The 15,546-nt window shown below is 38.4% G+C and overlaps 1 protein-coding gene across 4 annotated transcripts in view; it reads left to right on the forward strand.

The window, feature by feature from the left end:
• The window catches only part of MYZAP (myocardial zonula adherens protein), a 53,066-nt gene that overhangs the window by 15,902 nt on the left and 21,618 nt on the right, over positions 1-15,546 (forward strand). For all 4 annotated transcript variants that reach the window (XM_029958704.1, XM_018069812.2, XM_018069813.1 and 1 more), the window contains exons 5-10: positions 2,297-2,410; positions 3,266-3,418; positions 6,183-6,308; positions 7,030-7,158; positions 9,000-9,085; positions 11,573-11,678. In XM_029958704.1, coding sequence (XP_029814564.1) covers positions 2,297-2,410; positions 3,266-3,418; positions 6,183-6,308; positions 7,030-7,158; positions 9,000-9,085; positions 11,573-11,678 — 714 coding nt within the window. The remainder of the gene's footprint in view (positions 1-2,296; positions 2,411-3,265; positions 3,419-6,182; positions 6,309-7,029; positions 7,159-8,999; positions 9,086-11,572; positions 11,679-15,546) is intronic.

Consider the following 15,546-nt stretch of genomic DNA (forward strand, 5'->3'; position numbering starts at 1 on the left):
CAGGAAGGTAAAGCAGGACAGGGATACTTTTGCATATGGAATTACTAATTGCCTGGAAATTCTTGGAAGTAAAAGAATGGCCTTGATACCATTGTCTTTGTGTATTCATAATTAGTGGAGATGTATGTACCAGGAAGCTGCTGGGGAATTAACTAAATAATGTTAATAGTTAGGAGTAATGGGTGACTTGGTGTCATTTCAACACACTTTGCTCTGTTTTACTGTCTCTGTTTTTCAGACACTGTGGTAAAAGCAGTAGCAGTATTCTTTAATATAAAAGTGCTTGATAGTTCTAAAAAATTACTTACCTTTTTGTTCTTAATTGAACATTTCAGTGGTCATTTGATGACCTCTCTTTCTTCTGACACACTGCTTTAGCAATAAAAGCTGTTGCAGTCTGTACAAGTATCCTTCATTTTAAACTGCTGAGTTCCTTGGTCCAAAAAATCTCCCTGAAAACTTGCTTTGGATTTATATTCAACCTTGGTTTGGACAGCCCTCATTCAGATGAAGCTTTGGGAATTAAAGGTATTCTGATTTCAAGGGATTGGGACGCTGATTTGTGCCCTTCTACCATCCTGATTTGGAGGCTGTCAGATCCCTGCATGCTGTATTAGTGATAAAAATCAGACCTTGCTGTAAACAGATAGTTCTATTCTGTGGCAACTAGTCTCAAAAAAAAAAAACAAAACAAAACAATCCCCCCCCCCAAAAAAAAAATCACCCTGATTTGAGAGGAAGAGGGAAAGAAAACTCAATTTCTGTAAACTGTGTTAAATAGTTGTAATGCTGCTGACGAGACTCTCCCACCCAGTGTGCATGCAGGTAAATGCTGATTCAGGTGCAGTTTTGTTGTCTTTGCTGCTGATCTTTACTGAATAGCACTGGTGATATCTTGCACTTCCAGATCTTCTGTCAGACCAGTAGAAATCCTGCTTGAGTCAGAAATTCTTTCTTAATTAAGGGTTTCTGACCAGCTCTGACAGAATATCTAGTTCTGCAGCAAATTAGCAGTTTATGAGGCACTCGTGACATAAATGGCACATTATGAGACAACCCTCCCCTTTTTTAATACACTAAACTGCCTGAAAGGAACCACAAGTGTTGTTCTACCCGATAAAATAAACTTTTTGTTTGGTTGGTTATGGGTGTTTGATTTTGTTTTTTACCTGCCTGTCACCTTTTGCCTATTTGGGGACCCTGTCTAAAATCCTTTCTATACTCTTTGCTTCAGCTTTCAATCACTGTGCCTTTGTTCCTATCAATTTTCAGGAATACTTTTTTTTCATAAAGTTTGTTTGAAATTTGTACTTCCAATATCCTGCCCTAGGCTTCTTCACCACAAGGTCTTATCTTGTAACTTTCTTAATCCATCCAAAGCATTTCTGCTTTTGTTTGTTTGTCTTTACATGAGCACACATTTATATAAGGTTAACAGCAATTACTTGGCTTCTGCTCCCTATGCTGACCTAATCTATGTATGGCTTGGTTACTGAACACTCCTTGTCCTCCATATGAGTCCCTAGTGTTCTTATGTTTTTATCAAGAAACAAATCTGATCCAACTAAGAATGTGAGTTGGGTTGGCCTCCATTAAACACTCTTTCCCTCTTTATTATTGGATTGTTTGTGATTATTTACACTGTTTGGGTTTTGGTCTCTTCTTGAATGAAGTAATTTTGTGCCTTTTTTCCCCCTTCAGTTTTTAAGCATGTGTTTGTGTACATAACAGAAAATTACTAATTTTCACACAACAAAGCACTCTGACTTCTCCTCCTTGCTTCGTATTGTTTCATCCTTAAGTCTTCTTGATGTTGCTTCTTTATGTACCTGATTGGTCAGTTCCTTCTTAATTAAGGCTTTTCTACAGTTCACCCAAACCTTTCTAGATTTCCTTATTTCTTGCATTCTTCTGATTCTCACTCTGTGACTTTTTACAATCTACCTGCTCCATGTACACAATCCTTCTGAATAGAGAGCTGCCAAGTGTCCTCTTGTCCTTTCAGAAAGAACAGCTTCTGCAGTGACTGCAGACTGGCAGTAAACAGAGATACTTGTGCCTTATTTCTGTTAGCATTGTTTTGTTCTGTTAGCAAGTTTTGTTTGTTTGTTTATGAGGTGCAAGAATATCCTTGGAGGCCTGTACACTCTAAGCATCCTAGTACTGTGAAAATGAGCATCGGGGTCTTTCTCTTCTGTAGCTCCCTTTGAAAGAATAGGTAAACTTGATAATTATTCTGTATAAAACTTTTTTGGTTTTGTTTTGTTTTTTTATTTGTTTGTTTTTTCCTGCTCAGGTGACAAATGCTCATCAGGAATCCTTAGAGACTCATGTGCGAGTGCAGGCGGCAGCCTTAGATAGCTTTAGCGAAATGAACAGCTCCTTGACATCAGCATCAATAGACTTGCAGGTACATCTTACCAGCTGTGTCCCAGCTGACAACTGCCTTTGCTAACCTGGGGTTAAAAGCATACCTACAACATGGGTGGCAGGTATAGATTCTAACACTAAACCAGACCATAAAGTACTGTCTTTGGTATCTAAAGCAACTTCTTTAGGAAACTAAGAAAAAAAAGTTCCAACACCTGTGTTTAAAAAACCCATTAAGAAATAGTGTACAATAAAGAGATACTGATATGCAGCAGACTAATGCCACTAGTTGTGTCTCTACAAATTATCTGAGCTGAAAATGGGATCTGTTCTGTATAGTGCAAAATGATCCATCTCCTGACTTGTTCCTGCCTTCAGTTGTTAAGAGAAATGGGAGTGGCATGTTTGAATGCTAAACACTTGTGAGACTTTACATACCTGTAAAATGTAGGGGGAGGGACAAAGTGGGAATGAATTTTCTTTTTTAAAGACTTTCAAATTCCCATGTAACTGAGCTGAACAACCTAATGTTCCTACTTTCTTGATTGTCACAGTTTTTTTCAGTCTAGTGCCTTTTATATGTGTCACATGGCCCTTGGAGAGAAGAAGGGAAGATTATTCATACTGAAATGTATCCATGCTCCTTTCCTTTTTTTTTTTTTTAAATAATGTTCCAGGACTTGATGTCACTGAGCACATTTCTCATGGAAATACCTTCTAACAACAACAACAAAAGCCATAATTTTAAATGTTAAAAGTTGCAAAACTGTTCACACTGCATTAGTAGTACATCAGGAAGCTCTTTAAATATCCTGCCTGTTTCATAATCTCTTGACTGTGTTAGTTCATCGAATTATTTCTGATTTTTAATATGTGGTTTGCCTCTTTCTTCTAGAAAACTCTAGTGGATGTTACATTGGAGAACACTGACATAAGGGAACAAATAAGGAATTTAAAACATACACACGAGCAATCTATGGAAAAGCTGAGAGAGAAGCAAAAGCAACTGGAAACAGCACAAATTGAAAATCAGTTACTGAAGTTAAAGGTGTGGTATATAAACTCCCCTAAAAATATTTCACAGTAAGGGCATTAGGAATATGTTAAAATAATTCCTTAGCCTTATTTGTAAAGGGTTCTTCATTCTTCATGCCCTCATCATTCCCTAGAGCTCACATATTTCTGTGAATCGATACTGCTTTAATAACAAAGAATTCCAGCTGATGACAGTCACACTTTCCATAACAGGGATGTTGGCAGATGAAAATTCAAACCATTAAATGGTTATTAGCATCTTTTTCTATTGACTGAAGGAGTATTATAACTCTACACAGTGCTATATGAATTTCTTTGATGTTGAGTTTACTTGGCATTGCACCACAGGTAATTTGTTAAGTCTTATGAGCATGTGGTCAGCAGTACTGTAAGTATCTTGAAAAGAGAATTAAGCTATTTCTTTCAGAGAAATGCAAGGGAATAAAACACAAATTGTAAGGTTTTATATGCCAGAAAGCTTGACCGTGTTCTCCCCTTATCTGCCAAATGTATTCCTTTAATCTCAAAAAAATAAGCCCAGAAAAAAAACCCAAAAAAACCCCAACAAAACCCCCACACCTTCTTCTACAAACCTTTGTTGCTCTTAAAATTGCTCAAAATAGACTAATTTGGATATAGTACTGTATCAGAATTTTTAAATTTTGAAAAAATTGTGATTTTTTTTTGGACAAATTTGTGAAATTAAGGTGACTGCTGCTTTATTCATGTTTCATTTTGTCAGAGAAAATGCTTCTTTTGACTGTCTAGTGACTTGCATTCATGCTTAATGATGAATGGCTAAACAAGAAAACATTAACATAAGTGCATTTCAAATTGCAGTTCATGTTCTAGTTTCCTTTCATAGGTGAGCTTTACAAGCTGTAAAAGTCAGGCTATTTTGTACTTGCTGTTGTCAGCAGGAAATAAATAGAGGGAAAAAACCAAATAAAAGAAGCAAAGGTGATGCAATTAAGATTTTAAAACAGAAATTTGGACTTCGCTATAATCTTAAGGACATGCATCAACAAGTCAGGGAAAGGTATGTCTGGTTCTGAGGACTGAGAAACACAGCTCAAGTCTCAGCTCTACTGAATGTGTAAGGATTTGTTTATCTTCAAGCATGTCAAGGTCTGCAGAATACAATATACAAAAAGTCTAAATTTTGCCCTCAAACTTGCAGTTTTAGTACAAAATTAGTGAATAAAATACCTCATTACTGTCTTTGACAGTTAAATATAAAATCATGTATCAAAGGTGCCAAGACATCTGGGATTTAAATTCTAGGGGTGGATGTAAGAGGATGTGTGGAATCTGGGAGGTTAACAGTTGAAAAGCAGTAGCTACTGTACACCATGATTACATTCTGGATAGAAGAACACACCTATGAGGCTTATTAAGTAGGTTCAGTTTATTCATATAACCATAATAACTGAGATTGGAGATGTTGCTCATGAGTATTATAACAGATGCCCTGATACATCTGCCTTTTTATGCTTGTTTTTACTTTCCTCATTGCTCAAGCTATAGATAAGGAAAGATGGAGAAACAGGGACAGAGATCATATTCCAGTCCAATGTATCTTAAGGAACCTGGGTTTTAATTATTGGCTTTTTCTGAATGATATGATTCTTTCAGGCTTCCTGAAATGTGGAATATTAATATAACTCCACTCCCTCACATAAAGTTCCCCAGGCTTGGTCTAGGTGAGATGACAAAGGGGGCTATTGCAGTACCAGAGGAGTCCTTCAGAGCTCAGTCCCTTTTCAAAAGGATGAAATGCAGTGTTGTTTTTGCACAGGGTAGTACACAAGCTTGTTTCTGCCATGCAAGATCAACACAAGGGTTTAATAAATCTTTCAGTTCTTGAAATGAAAAAAAAAGGAACCAACCCAAAACCTTAATCATCAGAACTATGTATTTTGTAGCTCTGGAAAGTGTAGTGATCAGCAGGGAATACTTGATTCTCTTCCCAGATCACACTATATTCCTCCTCTTCCTGTCACTTTTGTAGCACCCACAAGATTTCACTGTAACATTGGCTGTTTCATAGCATCTCTAGGAAGAGGTCTAAGTTCTGGACTAGTTATTTTACTTTGCTTATGTTGTGGTTTATCCAGTAGATGGGCTTAAGCTGTGAGTATCCTGTCTGGTGTTTAATCACCGAGGGTGTGTTTCAGTCAGTGTTTTCAGCCAACAGAAGAAGGAAATCCTGTCTCAGAATTACCATTCTTACCCTCTTCCCTGTAGCTCTAGTAAAGTTTCTGGTTCTGTTGTTAAAATTAACCCTTCCACATCACTGAGAATATTAATTTTAATTTTAATTGTTCCCTGATCTGCTTTCCTCCATTGTCACCCCAGTTCTTGTGCCTATACAAAGAACAGAAAACCAAGAGAGAGCAGGGAGGGGGGGTACTGCAGTAAAGTAATTATTGCTTTGAGTGTTTTCAATGGGGAAGCAAACCAAGTGACTTGGAGGCTGTAAGGAAAGGGCTCAGCAAAGAGGCACTGCCTGACCTTGGATAAGCAATGAGCAAATGGGTTAAATTCAGACAAATTGAAACTTGATGAAATGGTAACTTCTAGAAGTTGCAATGATGTGTGTGCTGACAGAATGCTGTAAATGGTCTTCATGCAAGTGGAAATCTGCTTCAGCAATGTCAGATTTGTAACAAGGTGGAGCTGAAGCTCAAAGTGTTATTTTTACATCGTGTGAACTCTCTTTCTCCTGCTGCCAGCAATGCTGTACTGACTGATGGGTCAACTTTCCTCCCTCACAGGTGGAATCATCACAGGAAGCCAATGCTGAAGTCATGAGAGAGATGACAAGAAAACTGTACAGTCAGTATGAGGAAAAGATGCGAGAAGAGGAACAGAAACATAAAGCTGAGAAAGAAATCCTCCTGGTATGTATAGCAAGCCTGCAAGAGTGGTGCTCAGCTTGGTGGTGTTTCTCAATCACTCAGTACCCCAGAGCTGACATGTATTCCTTCACTTCTGTCTCTGTGACTAGTCATGCCATAGTTACTAACCTTTGCAAACTTCTGGGGTTGTAGGACTAAGAAAAGAATGTGTTCAAACATAGTAATGTTAATGATAATGTAGATTTCAAAATTTGAAATGAAGTTATTTGGGTTTTTAACTTTTGATTCTCTAAAAAACAGAAAAATATAATGCCCAATTTTAGTGACAGTTTAGGAAGGAGAGGGGGAACAACCTCACTGGATGCTACTGGAGCAAGAACTCTTCCTGTTCTTTGGTTTCGTTTAGGCCCAAGAAAAACCCTTCTATGAGCAGTTAGTCATTGCATTTTTTAACTGATAGAGATGGATGATGATGGAGATTGAAGATAGATGCCCCTGTCTCTTTCTATTCATATTGCTTTACATGTGAGGAAAGTACAAAACTAAACATGGCAAACTTCGGTGTTTTAAAAATTGTCTTCTGCAACAGCATATTTTTCTTAGCTGTTACTTCACAGCATCCTCAGAAGAGAAAACAAATATCTAAGAAATGGGTAAAAGTAAAAGCTATTAGCCTGACTCTGTAGCCTAAAAGAAAAGAAAAATAAAAATTCCTCATTAATATATTAGGTGCTAATGTGATTGTAAATGTTCTTATTTGAAGGAGGAAACAAATCGGCTTCTGAAGGCTATTGAAGAGGCCAATAAGAAGATGCAAATTACAGAAACCAGCATCCAGGAAAAAGACCAGAGAATTGGGGAGCTGGACAGGCTGATTGAACGCATGGAAGTGGTATGAGAGTCAGCTGATTGCAGCCTTTAAAGGAAATGCACCAGTGCATGGAGGAAATTTAACTTCTTGTTGTTTTTCTGCTACTCAGTGACACACCATTGCTGTTTGTATCTTAGTAATTGTATTCAGATCAGAAATGGACCTGGACTGCCACAGATACACTGTGATGAAGTGGTTGTTCTATCTTTCTAGTTCTCTTTACAGTCAGGGCTAAAGTGTCAACATTTCTTTAGGAAATGAACGTTGCTTTAAAGAAGGAATTTAATAAGACCGTTCAGCCTCCCTTTGGTGTGCAAAGTCTAAGCCTAATCAAGTAAAAATCATAAATGATCCAAAATCACTTACAAGTGTTGCTGTGGTAGGTCCGTGGAGTGCATGGAGCTCCACCTGGGGATGGATGAGGAGCTGACTGAGAGCTTATGGATCAGGATCAAAGGGAGAGCAGGGACAGGTGACATTGTAGTGGGGATCTGTTACAGACCACCCAGCCAGGGAGGCTGAAAAGATGAGGCTCTCTACAGACAGACAGACAGACAGACAGCTGAGGCTGTGTACAGCCAGATGGGAGTGTCTCTCACATTCACAAGCCCTGGTCCTCATGAGGATCTTCAGCCACCCTGACAGCTGCTGGAGGGACAGTGCAGCAGGGCATAAGCAACTGAAGTCCCTGGAATGTGTTGATAACTTCCTTTGGAATGTGTTGGTAACTTCCTTCTCCGAGTGATAGAGGAGCCAATGAGGAGAGGTGCTGTGCTGGACCTTGTTCTCTCCAACAAGGAGGGGCTGGTGGGGAATGTGCAGCTCAAGGGCAGCCTTGGCTGCAGTGACCATGAAATGGTCTTGGATGTACTTTGGTATTTCTCATTTCATTCAGTAGCAGTCATCTCGTTATCTTTTAAAGATTTGTGCCTCACTATCTGAAATGCAGGAGCAGAGAGAATTTTAGTCAGTGGAGTGAATACAATCTTCTGTTCTTACAAATGAAGTGGGCTTTTTCACCGTTTTTACTTCAGTATAGTACATGTTTAATCTCAGTATTTTACTGAGAGATAGGTTTTTATAAGCCAGTTGGCTTGACTGGTTAGTCTAATGTGCATTGAGCCCCCTTTGTCTAATACTTGCAAATCTGTAGGTAGAATTAGTGACTACAGTGAGAAATCGTTCAGTTTAATATCCCCCTTTAGTGGCTTCATTAACTTCATCTGGGCTTCAGCCTACAACTTGTATTACACAGTGAATAAAGGATTGCAATGTAGTTCATAAGTACCAATGAGTTTCTTCACATTAGTTATTTAATTTGCTCTTATCTGGCTGAGTACGACTGAATGCCTCTTAACTTCCCATTACAGTGGATAACAGATTTACTTCTCTGTTAACTTGTTTTGACTCAGTTCCCCAGTCCTCATAGATCTTCACAAGCACTGTGCTGCTGAGCACTTTAAAATAATCAGGAATGTTTTGGGGGAAGAAAATACAGTAACACCTTTTATCTCAGCCTTGGACTGAGAAATCTTTTTGGAGAGATAACATGGACAATTAGACATTTATGTAGTTAAAGATTTTGATGACTCATCTTTTTATTAAAAAAATTCAGTTTCAAGTACAGCCATACATCTTCAAATAGAAAATTGAAAACTCTGATCTTATTTCCATGCATAGCTGGGAATTTGATTTTATTATTATGCACTCTGTGCTCCTTGGCTGTAGGAAATGCATGAATTTTGGTTAATCAGTTTCTATTTTAATTTCACAAATGATGTTTTGAATTGCAATGAAATATGCTTTGTGAGGCCTTTACATTTTGACACATGGAGAACTGAAGGATAACATTTCTTGTTTAGGAGCGTCAGCAGCTGCAAAGACAGCTTGAATTGAATGAAATACAAATACATGGAGCGAAATCCGAAAACAACTCCGACAGTGAAAGGTGAGATATATCTTCTCTGTGGAACTTGTAATATTGCTAGGAAACTTCAGGGGATGGGTGGTTTTTGAAGACATCAGTTTTACTTTTTTTAACTTAAAAACTGGAGTCTTATAGGGATTGTCTACCTCAACAAAGGTTTATTTACATGTAAAATACCCAGATGAATAATTTTTGCAACAAAGCAACAAAACCTTCATGCATCTTTCCTGAAAAGTTTTTTGCAGATATGCAGAGTACACTGTAGATAGAACAGGCTGTGGTATATTTGTGGATTGCATTTTTCTTAAATCTGCATTCCCAAATTCAGCACAATATGATCCTGACTGTGAATACTTTCACGATCTCCTCCTGGACTGCTCAACAGGGTATTAAATGACAAGACATTCTGTATCCTGTATTAAGCTGTAGGACATCCCCTTTGTAAATATGAACTCTTGGGGAGAGCAGGAGTTTTGCATATAACTGCTAGAGGTGTCTCTTTTGTATAAAAGAGGTAGAGGGGGAAATAGATTTGAGGCTTGGAGGGGCAGGTCTGATGATTCTGCCCACAGGTGGCATGGACATCCATAACTGCTTCTTTGAGTCTGACAGAGCACCATGACCAGGCAAAAGAAAGCTTCAAGCAAAGTCAGAGGCCAAGTTCCAGAGAATTCTATCCAGCACTGAAATAGAGTAGCTGCAGTTGGAGTGAAAATTGTATCTGCCACTCAAAGGTTTATATGACACTGCTTGAGTGGGTAAAGATAAACCAGAGACTGAATAACTGTACTTGATTACTACTTATGGTTCTGTGGCACCCAGAAATTCAATTTCAAGGTTTTTGGCATCCTGCTGGTCTTTAGGAAGTATAAACATAAAAGGAGGTCCCTGCTGAGAGCCTCTCACTGCGTGCTTGTGTTGATCTGTGACCAGGTTCTCTGGTGTCAGGGCAAGAATGGCTTTTCACAGCAGCCTGTTAAAATAATAATTTAAAGTGAACAGATGTTCAACAACATAGAATATGGAGATGGAAGATAATTGCTTTCTTCCTTTACTTCTGAATAACACAGACTCTTCTCGCTTCAGTGAATCCTTTTCAGTGTGAAAAGTTACACTGCAGTGAAAGGGTAAAAAGGCAGTGTTGAGGCAGGAATTTGTGCAATGCAAGCAAGCTCACAGTTGCAATCTATGCTATGCAAGCAATGAATCTATGTTCAGGTGATGCTGAAGTCTCTTCTTAACTTCTCTTTACCTATCTGCACCTGAGCAGACACTTGATCTCCACCTGAGGATGGATGTCTGTTCCATTTCTCTATTGCTATCCATGCTTACAATTCTGAATCTTTCAATGAGAGACTAAATATGTGTTAAAATTCCAATCAAAAATACAAATTACAGTTTTGTGAGACCTTAATACTCACAACTGAAAAACCTGCAGCAATGTTTTGAATTTTTTGGGTCCTTGTCAAAGTGCTGCAGTTAAATTTCTGTAGAGTGCTTCACCGTTAATAGAGACTTTTGGGGGGGAACAGGATACAGTTCAGTCATTCACTGGAATCATGTCTTACAGTTTGCCATCTGCTGCTTTGTCTCAGAATGGTAGTTCTATTTGCAGCTTCAACAGTTTCTTCTGCTGTGCACAGACCAAGATGAAAAAAGCCTTTTTGGTTTTGATTCCCCTCCTCCACTTCTCAAATTCTGTCCAGCCCTGAACCTCAGAGTTCAGAAGTTTATTTTGTAAGCAAGTCATTGTGTTCTTTGAAGAATTTTAAGAACTGTACATTCAGATAAAAATGGAGTCTCCCATGGCCAGCGAGCCAAAAAATTTATTAAAAAGCTTCACTCCTGTTTCTTTGCATATTCTAAAACTACTTTTCTGACAAGCTGACAAACCAACGTGGGGCAGGAATTCTGTGGGTGTTCAGTTTCTCTGTTAAAGAGTGAAATGCAGGATCTATCTGAAGAGTCATGTGCAAACTTAAAAACAGTCACAATTCCTGCTGACTGTTGATGAGTTAATACCACTCCAGTTAACATTCTGCTGCTGTTGGCAGCTCTGCCAAATTCTTGACTCAAGGCTTTCCTGCAGTAAGACAGCTTTGAAAGCAGACCTGCTTCCTGGCTTTTATTCAGTATACATTTCCAAAACGTTTGTAGGTGGTAATAAGTCAGGCTAAATGTGTCTTTCTAATGATAAAGATCTAGTTGTCTAAAAGCCTTTCACTTAAAGGTAAAACACACCTTGAGATGAGTTTTGTCACCTTGTTTAACTGTCAGCACTTCAGGCTGAGTAAGAGTGCCAGTATGCAAGACAAAGGTGAGTAAACTTGGGTGGAGACAGGCACTGGGACTAAGATTACCATTAAAACGTACTTTGGACAAATTGACATCTGTTGGTGGAATTTGACTTGCTTATCCCGATTTATGGTGAATTATGGGGATTGTTCTTGTTTTGCTTATGCTGCACAGCTCCCCACTTAAATGCTTGACTCTTGCATGCTTTGCTAGGTCCCAGCACTTGGAGGAGGTCGCAGCCAGCCTGAGAGAGCGAATCAAACATCTGGATGACATGGTGCACTGCCAACAGAAGAAAGTCAAGCATATGGTCGAGGAGGTGAGATCTAGTAAAACAACTCTTGAGTATTTGGGGAGCACTGATTCTTCTAGTAAATGTTCCAAAGGGAACTCTGTCCTGTGTGCAGTTTCCTTATGGCACCTTAGTTACAATGGAAGATGAGTTAAGCATCTGGAGTGAAGCAGAAAGACAGGGTGAAAGCAGTTTAAACCAGTGGCTGAAGGTTGTGAACTGTGATCTTTAAGATGAAACTAATTCTAGGACTTTTTATGGTAGTTCAGGAAATGCAACATCCAACTTGCAACTCAGTTTGAACCATTCAGAGGGTACCTGCTGACTACTCATTAAAGGTCTCCTTCCTGTACAGAAATGAAAGGCAAAGCCTGACCTTTAATGTTTGTTCTTTTGGGTTTGGAGGGTTTTGTTTGGGGTTTTTTTTTATTTGTTTCTGTTTTCCCAATGTGTTTCCTCACAGAAATAGGCCTGCAAACACAGTTTTTCACCACTCGTCTTTTTTTACCCTGGTTTTGGGACACCATCTTAGCTGATATAATTTCCTGTAAAATTTTAAGTGGAATTTTGCTGGATAGCTGCTTCAAGTTACAGGCTACCTATATGTCAGGAAACTGTTTCACAGTCAGAAGGCTTTAATTGCAAACATTTCTGTTTCTCCAAATGGATGAAAGAATGACGTGGAAATAGGTAAATTAAGTTTAAATTGGAGCTTTACAAGGCAGGCTAAGAGTTCTATTACACAAGCCTTCCTATTCCACAGAGGATAGGCCTTCATTAAAAATCTTTTATTTGTATTTGGACATCTCACATTCATAAAATCATATGTTTGGAAACCACTCAAATCTAAGGCATTCTTTCTGCATTCACGAAGTGCTGGTACAGGATTTCTGATTAGACATGGTTGTTTCATTTTTGTCAAGTTGGTATTTATATATATATTTACTTATATCTGTTTTGTTCTGCAAGATTCTTATGTAGCCCTGCTGCATGATCAGATGTGTGATACTAAGTGTCTTTTACACAGAAGGATTAAAGTTCTTCTGTCATATCAGACATATCAAGTCTTGAGGTTTTGTTTTTAGCTCAGCTTGCCACTGTCACTATTTTCAAGCATCATAGCTGGTCTATAACTGAACTAACAATCTTTATACTATGGTGTTCTATTAAGGAAAACTTCTCCAATCTAATAATTCAATCCATCTAATGAATGGATTATAGGAACAATAATTTAATCTGTTTTGTATCTCTGTGCACCAACCATCATATTATGATTTTTTTCTGTTTGTTCTGAAGAAAAGTTCTAAAGGACTTGTCACTTTGTGATACATGTGGCAACCCAGATGATTCTAGTGATATAGGAGGATGGTGGCCTAAATTTTGCCCTTTATTACTAAATATATTTTTAAACTGCTGGATGTAACTTGACCCCTAGTGGGCTACATCGGTATAACAAATCCTTCCAGCTCTGTCGGATGTTTTGGCAAAAAATCGTGTATAAAGCTTGAGGCAATGATTATGATTCCACAAACATTAGGTTTAATGGGTCAGTTTAGCTTGCTGATTCCTTGTAATGTATCTCTGCTCGTGCCTTCATATACACAGAAAGCCCTTCTAGATTGCCTGGTTATCACTTAACAAGGACAGTGTTAGGTGACCAAGTCACTACTGACCTATCAAATATGTCTAATTTTAATTGATGTCTGCCTGCTTTTCAAAAGCAGTTAAGCCTCTGTGTAAATTCTTGGCTGCCATGTAGCCACAGGGAATATTTTTTTGCTATCTGCTTTAGTCCTTGTGTGTTTTTAGTTTTTCTTTTAATTCAGTTTCCTTGAGAACTGCATGAACATCTGTAGCTACATCTCTATTTTCACTAGTGAGCTGGCTAAAGGCTCCTGTACCAGAAGTTTGATCAGGTCAGATGGTACCAAATACATTAGGCATTTAATTAATTGGTGGTTTGGTTTTTTAATTTTTTTCTGTTTGTGGCTTGTGTTTGTGCTGTGTTTGAGGGAATATCCACAATACAGTTGGCATGCACTATTTTAAACTGAACTCCTAATTAGAGGCCCTAAAATTAGCAGCCTTAGTAGTGTAGAGAAGAGTAGCTGTCCATCGTGGGGAAAGAGAAAAAGCATTGCAGATGTGAGTGCCCTCAGCTATCCAAGCATGTGGTGTTTTTCATGATTTCGTCCTCTTTTCTATGTAATATTTGATAAGTGTTTAGGTGTATTTTAAGCAACACTTGCTAACTATGTCATAGAAGCTGAGAAATCTTCAACAAAAATACTGAAAAGGAATGCTATCTGAAGAGCCTGTTCTAAGTTAAAAACTAGTGAGTAGCAGCACTAAAAATACTTTCTAGAGTAAATAGGGAAGATTGCACTACTATTTAAGTCCCAGAAAACATGTACATGAGGCTATATTTAAGCATATACCCCCTCTACACTAAACTGATTGCAAAATGTAATGGGGAAGAATACCTAGAAAGCTGTCACAAAACCCTGTTGTGTTACTCATTATTGCAATACTTTCATGCTTTGTATCTGTAAAATAACATACCATCTTAGGATTTATGAGGGCATTATAATGATTGATAACTTGTGTTTAAATAATTGAGAAAGAATGATCAAAGCAGTGAGAAATCTTGCTCTCTGAAATGCTGAGCTGCTCTGTGGTATGAGAGTAGACCGAGAACAGGCTGACCTGGGAAACTCAGGAGAGAAGTGTAAAGAAAGGAAATAGGCGAAATTATTGGCAGTGCTTTTGTTAGAAGCTGAAACATGAACAAGCTACTGCATGAACTACTGGGTGAGAAAGATGGCCAAGCCTGTGCTTGCTTGACTACAGGATGAGCTTTGTTTAATATTTATCTTAGTATTGTTGGACACAAATCTGAAACATAAATAATGGGTTTATTCTTTCAGTGTAAATCAGGGGTTTGTGCTGTTACCATCTCCAGTTTAGACAAATTGGAGAGATGAACATCACTGCAAAGGGGTGCTAAACAAACAAGATATACTGCTTCAAACTGATATGGAGAACTGTCAGAATTGAACAAGTACTGAAATGAATCTCCTGGCTAAAAAAAATCACAACATAGATTGTTCTTTGGGCCTTTTAGGGAAAGATGATGGATCACTGGCAAGCGACAAAAACAGGGCATTCCTGAAAAGAGCTGCAAGCAGTCAGGAGGAAGTGAAAGAGAAGTTTTAGAGTGGAGTTTTGTGATGCACTAGGCTGTTCCAACACCTCCAGTGCTGTTTTGATGGCATTTAAAATGTGTTAGGAGATGGTGGTCAGTCCTAACTTAGGCGTGCAGGAAAGGGGATGCTGGCAGAGGAGCACCAAATGTAGGAGGCCATGGAGGGAAAGAGCATTTAACACCTTCCTCTTCATAGGTCCCATCTTGTTGGTACTGAATGCAGTGGCCACATGATCTAGGGAATTGAGCCCAGGCAGAGAAGGAAAATCACAACTCAATGTGCATATACTCCTTGGCAAAGACATCATTTGCTTCTAATTTTTTTTTCCTGAAAATAAATCCTTCCATCTCAGGCATTAATAGAACATTCTTCAACTTGATCTAGTCCAACCAGTCATAAATTAAATAGTAGCACAGGAAGGAACTTTCAGAAGAAAAATAAATGGAAGAAATAAAATGGAAGTTTGCTGGTGTTGGTACTTTCAGCATCTCTGTATGTTAGGATCTGATTCATATCCATTTTTCAGCCTTGTAGGGATTGTCTGCTGTGAGAGCCAAGACTGCAGCCCATTAAGTGCACCAACTGAGCAGAAAGTCATAGTCTGCATAGTCTTAAAGCCTCATGTTCTCATTAGAGAGGTATTGCAGATGATTTAAGGCTGACAGATTTATCCCTGTGATGAGCTTGTT

Source organism: Manacus vitellinus, unplaced genomic scaffold (genome assembly GCF_001715985.3).
Source record: "Manacus vitellinus isolate BGI_N305 unplaced genomic scaffold, ASM171598v3 scaffold_16_pilon, whole genome shotgun sequence".
Lineage (NCBI taxonomy): Eukaryota > Metazoa > Chordata > Aves > Passeriformes > Pipridae > Manacus > Manacus vitellinus.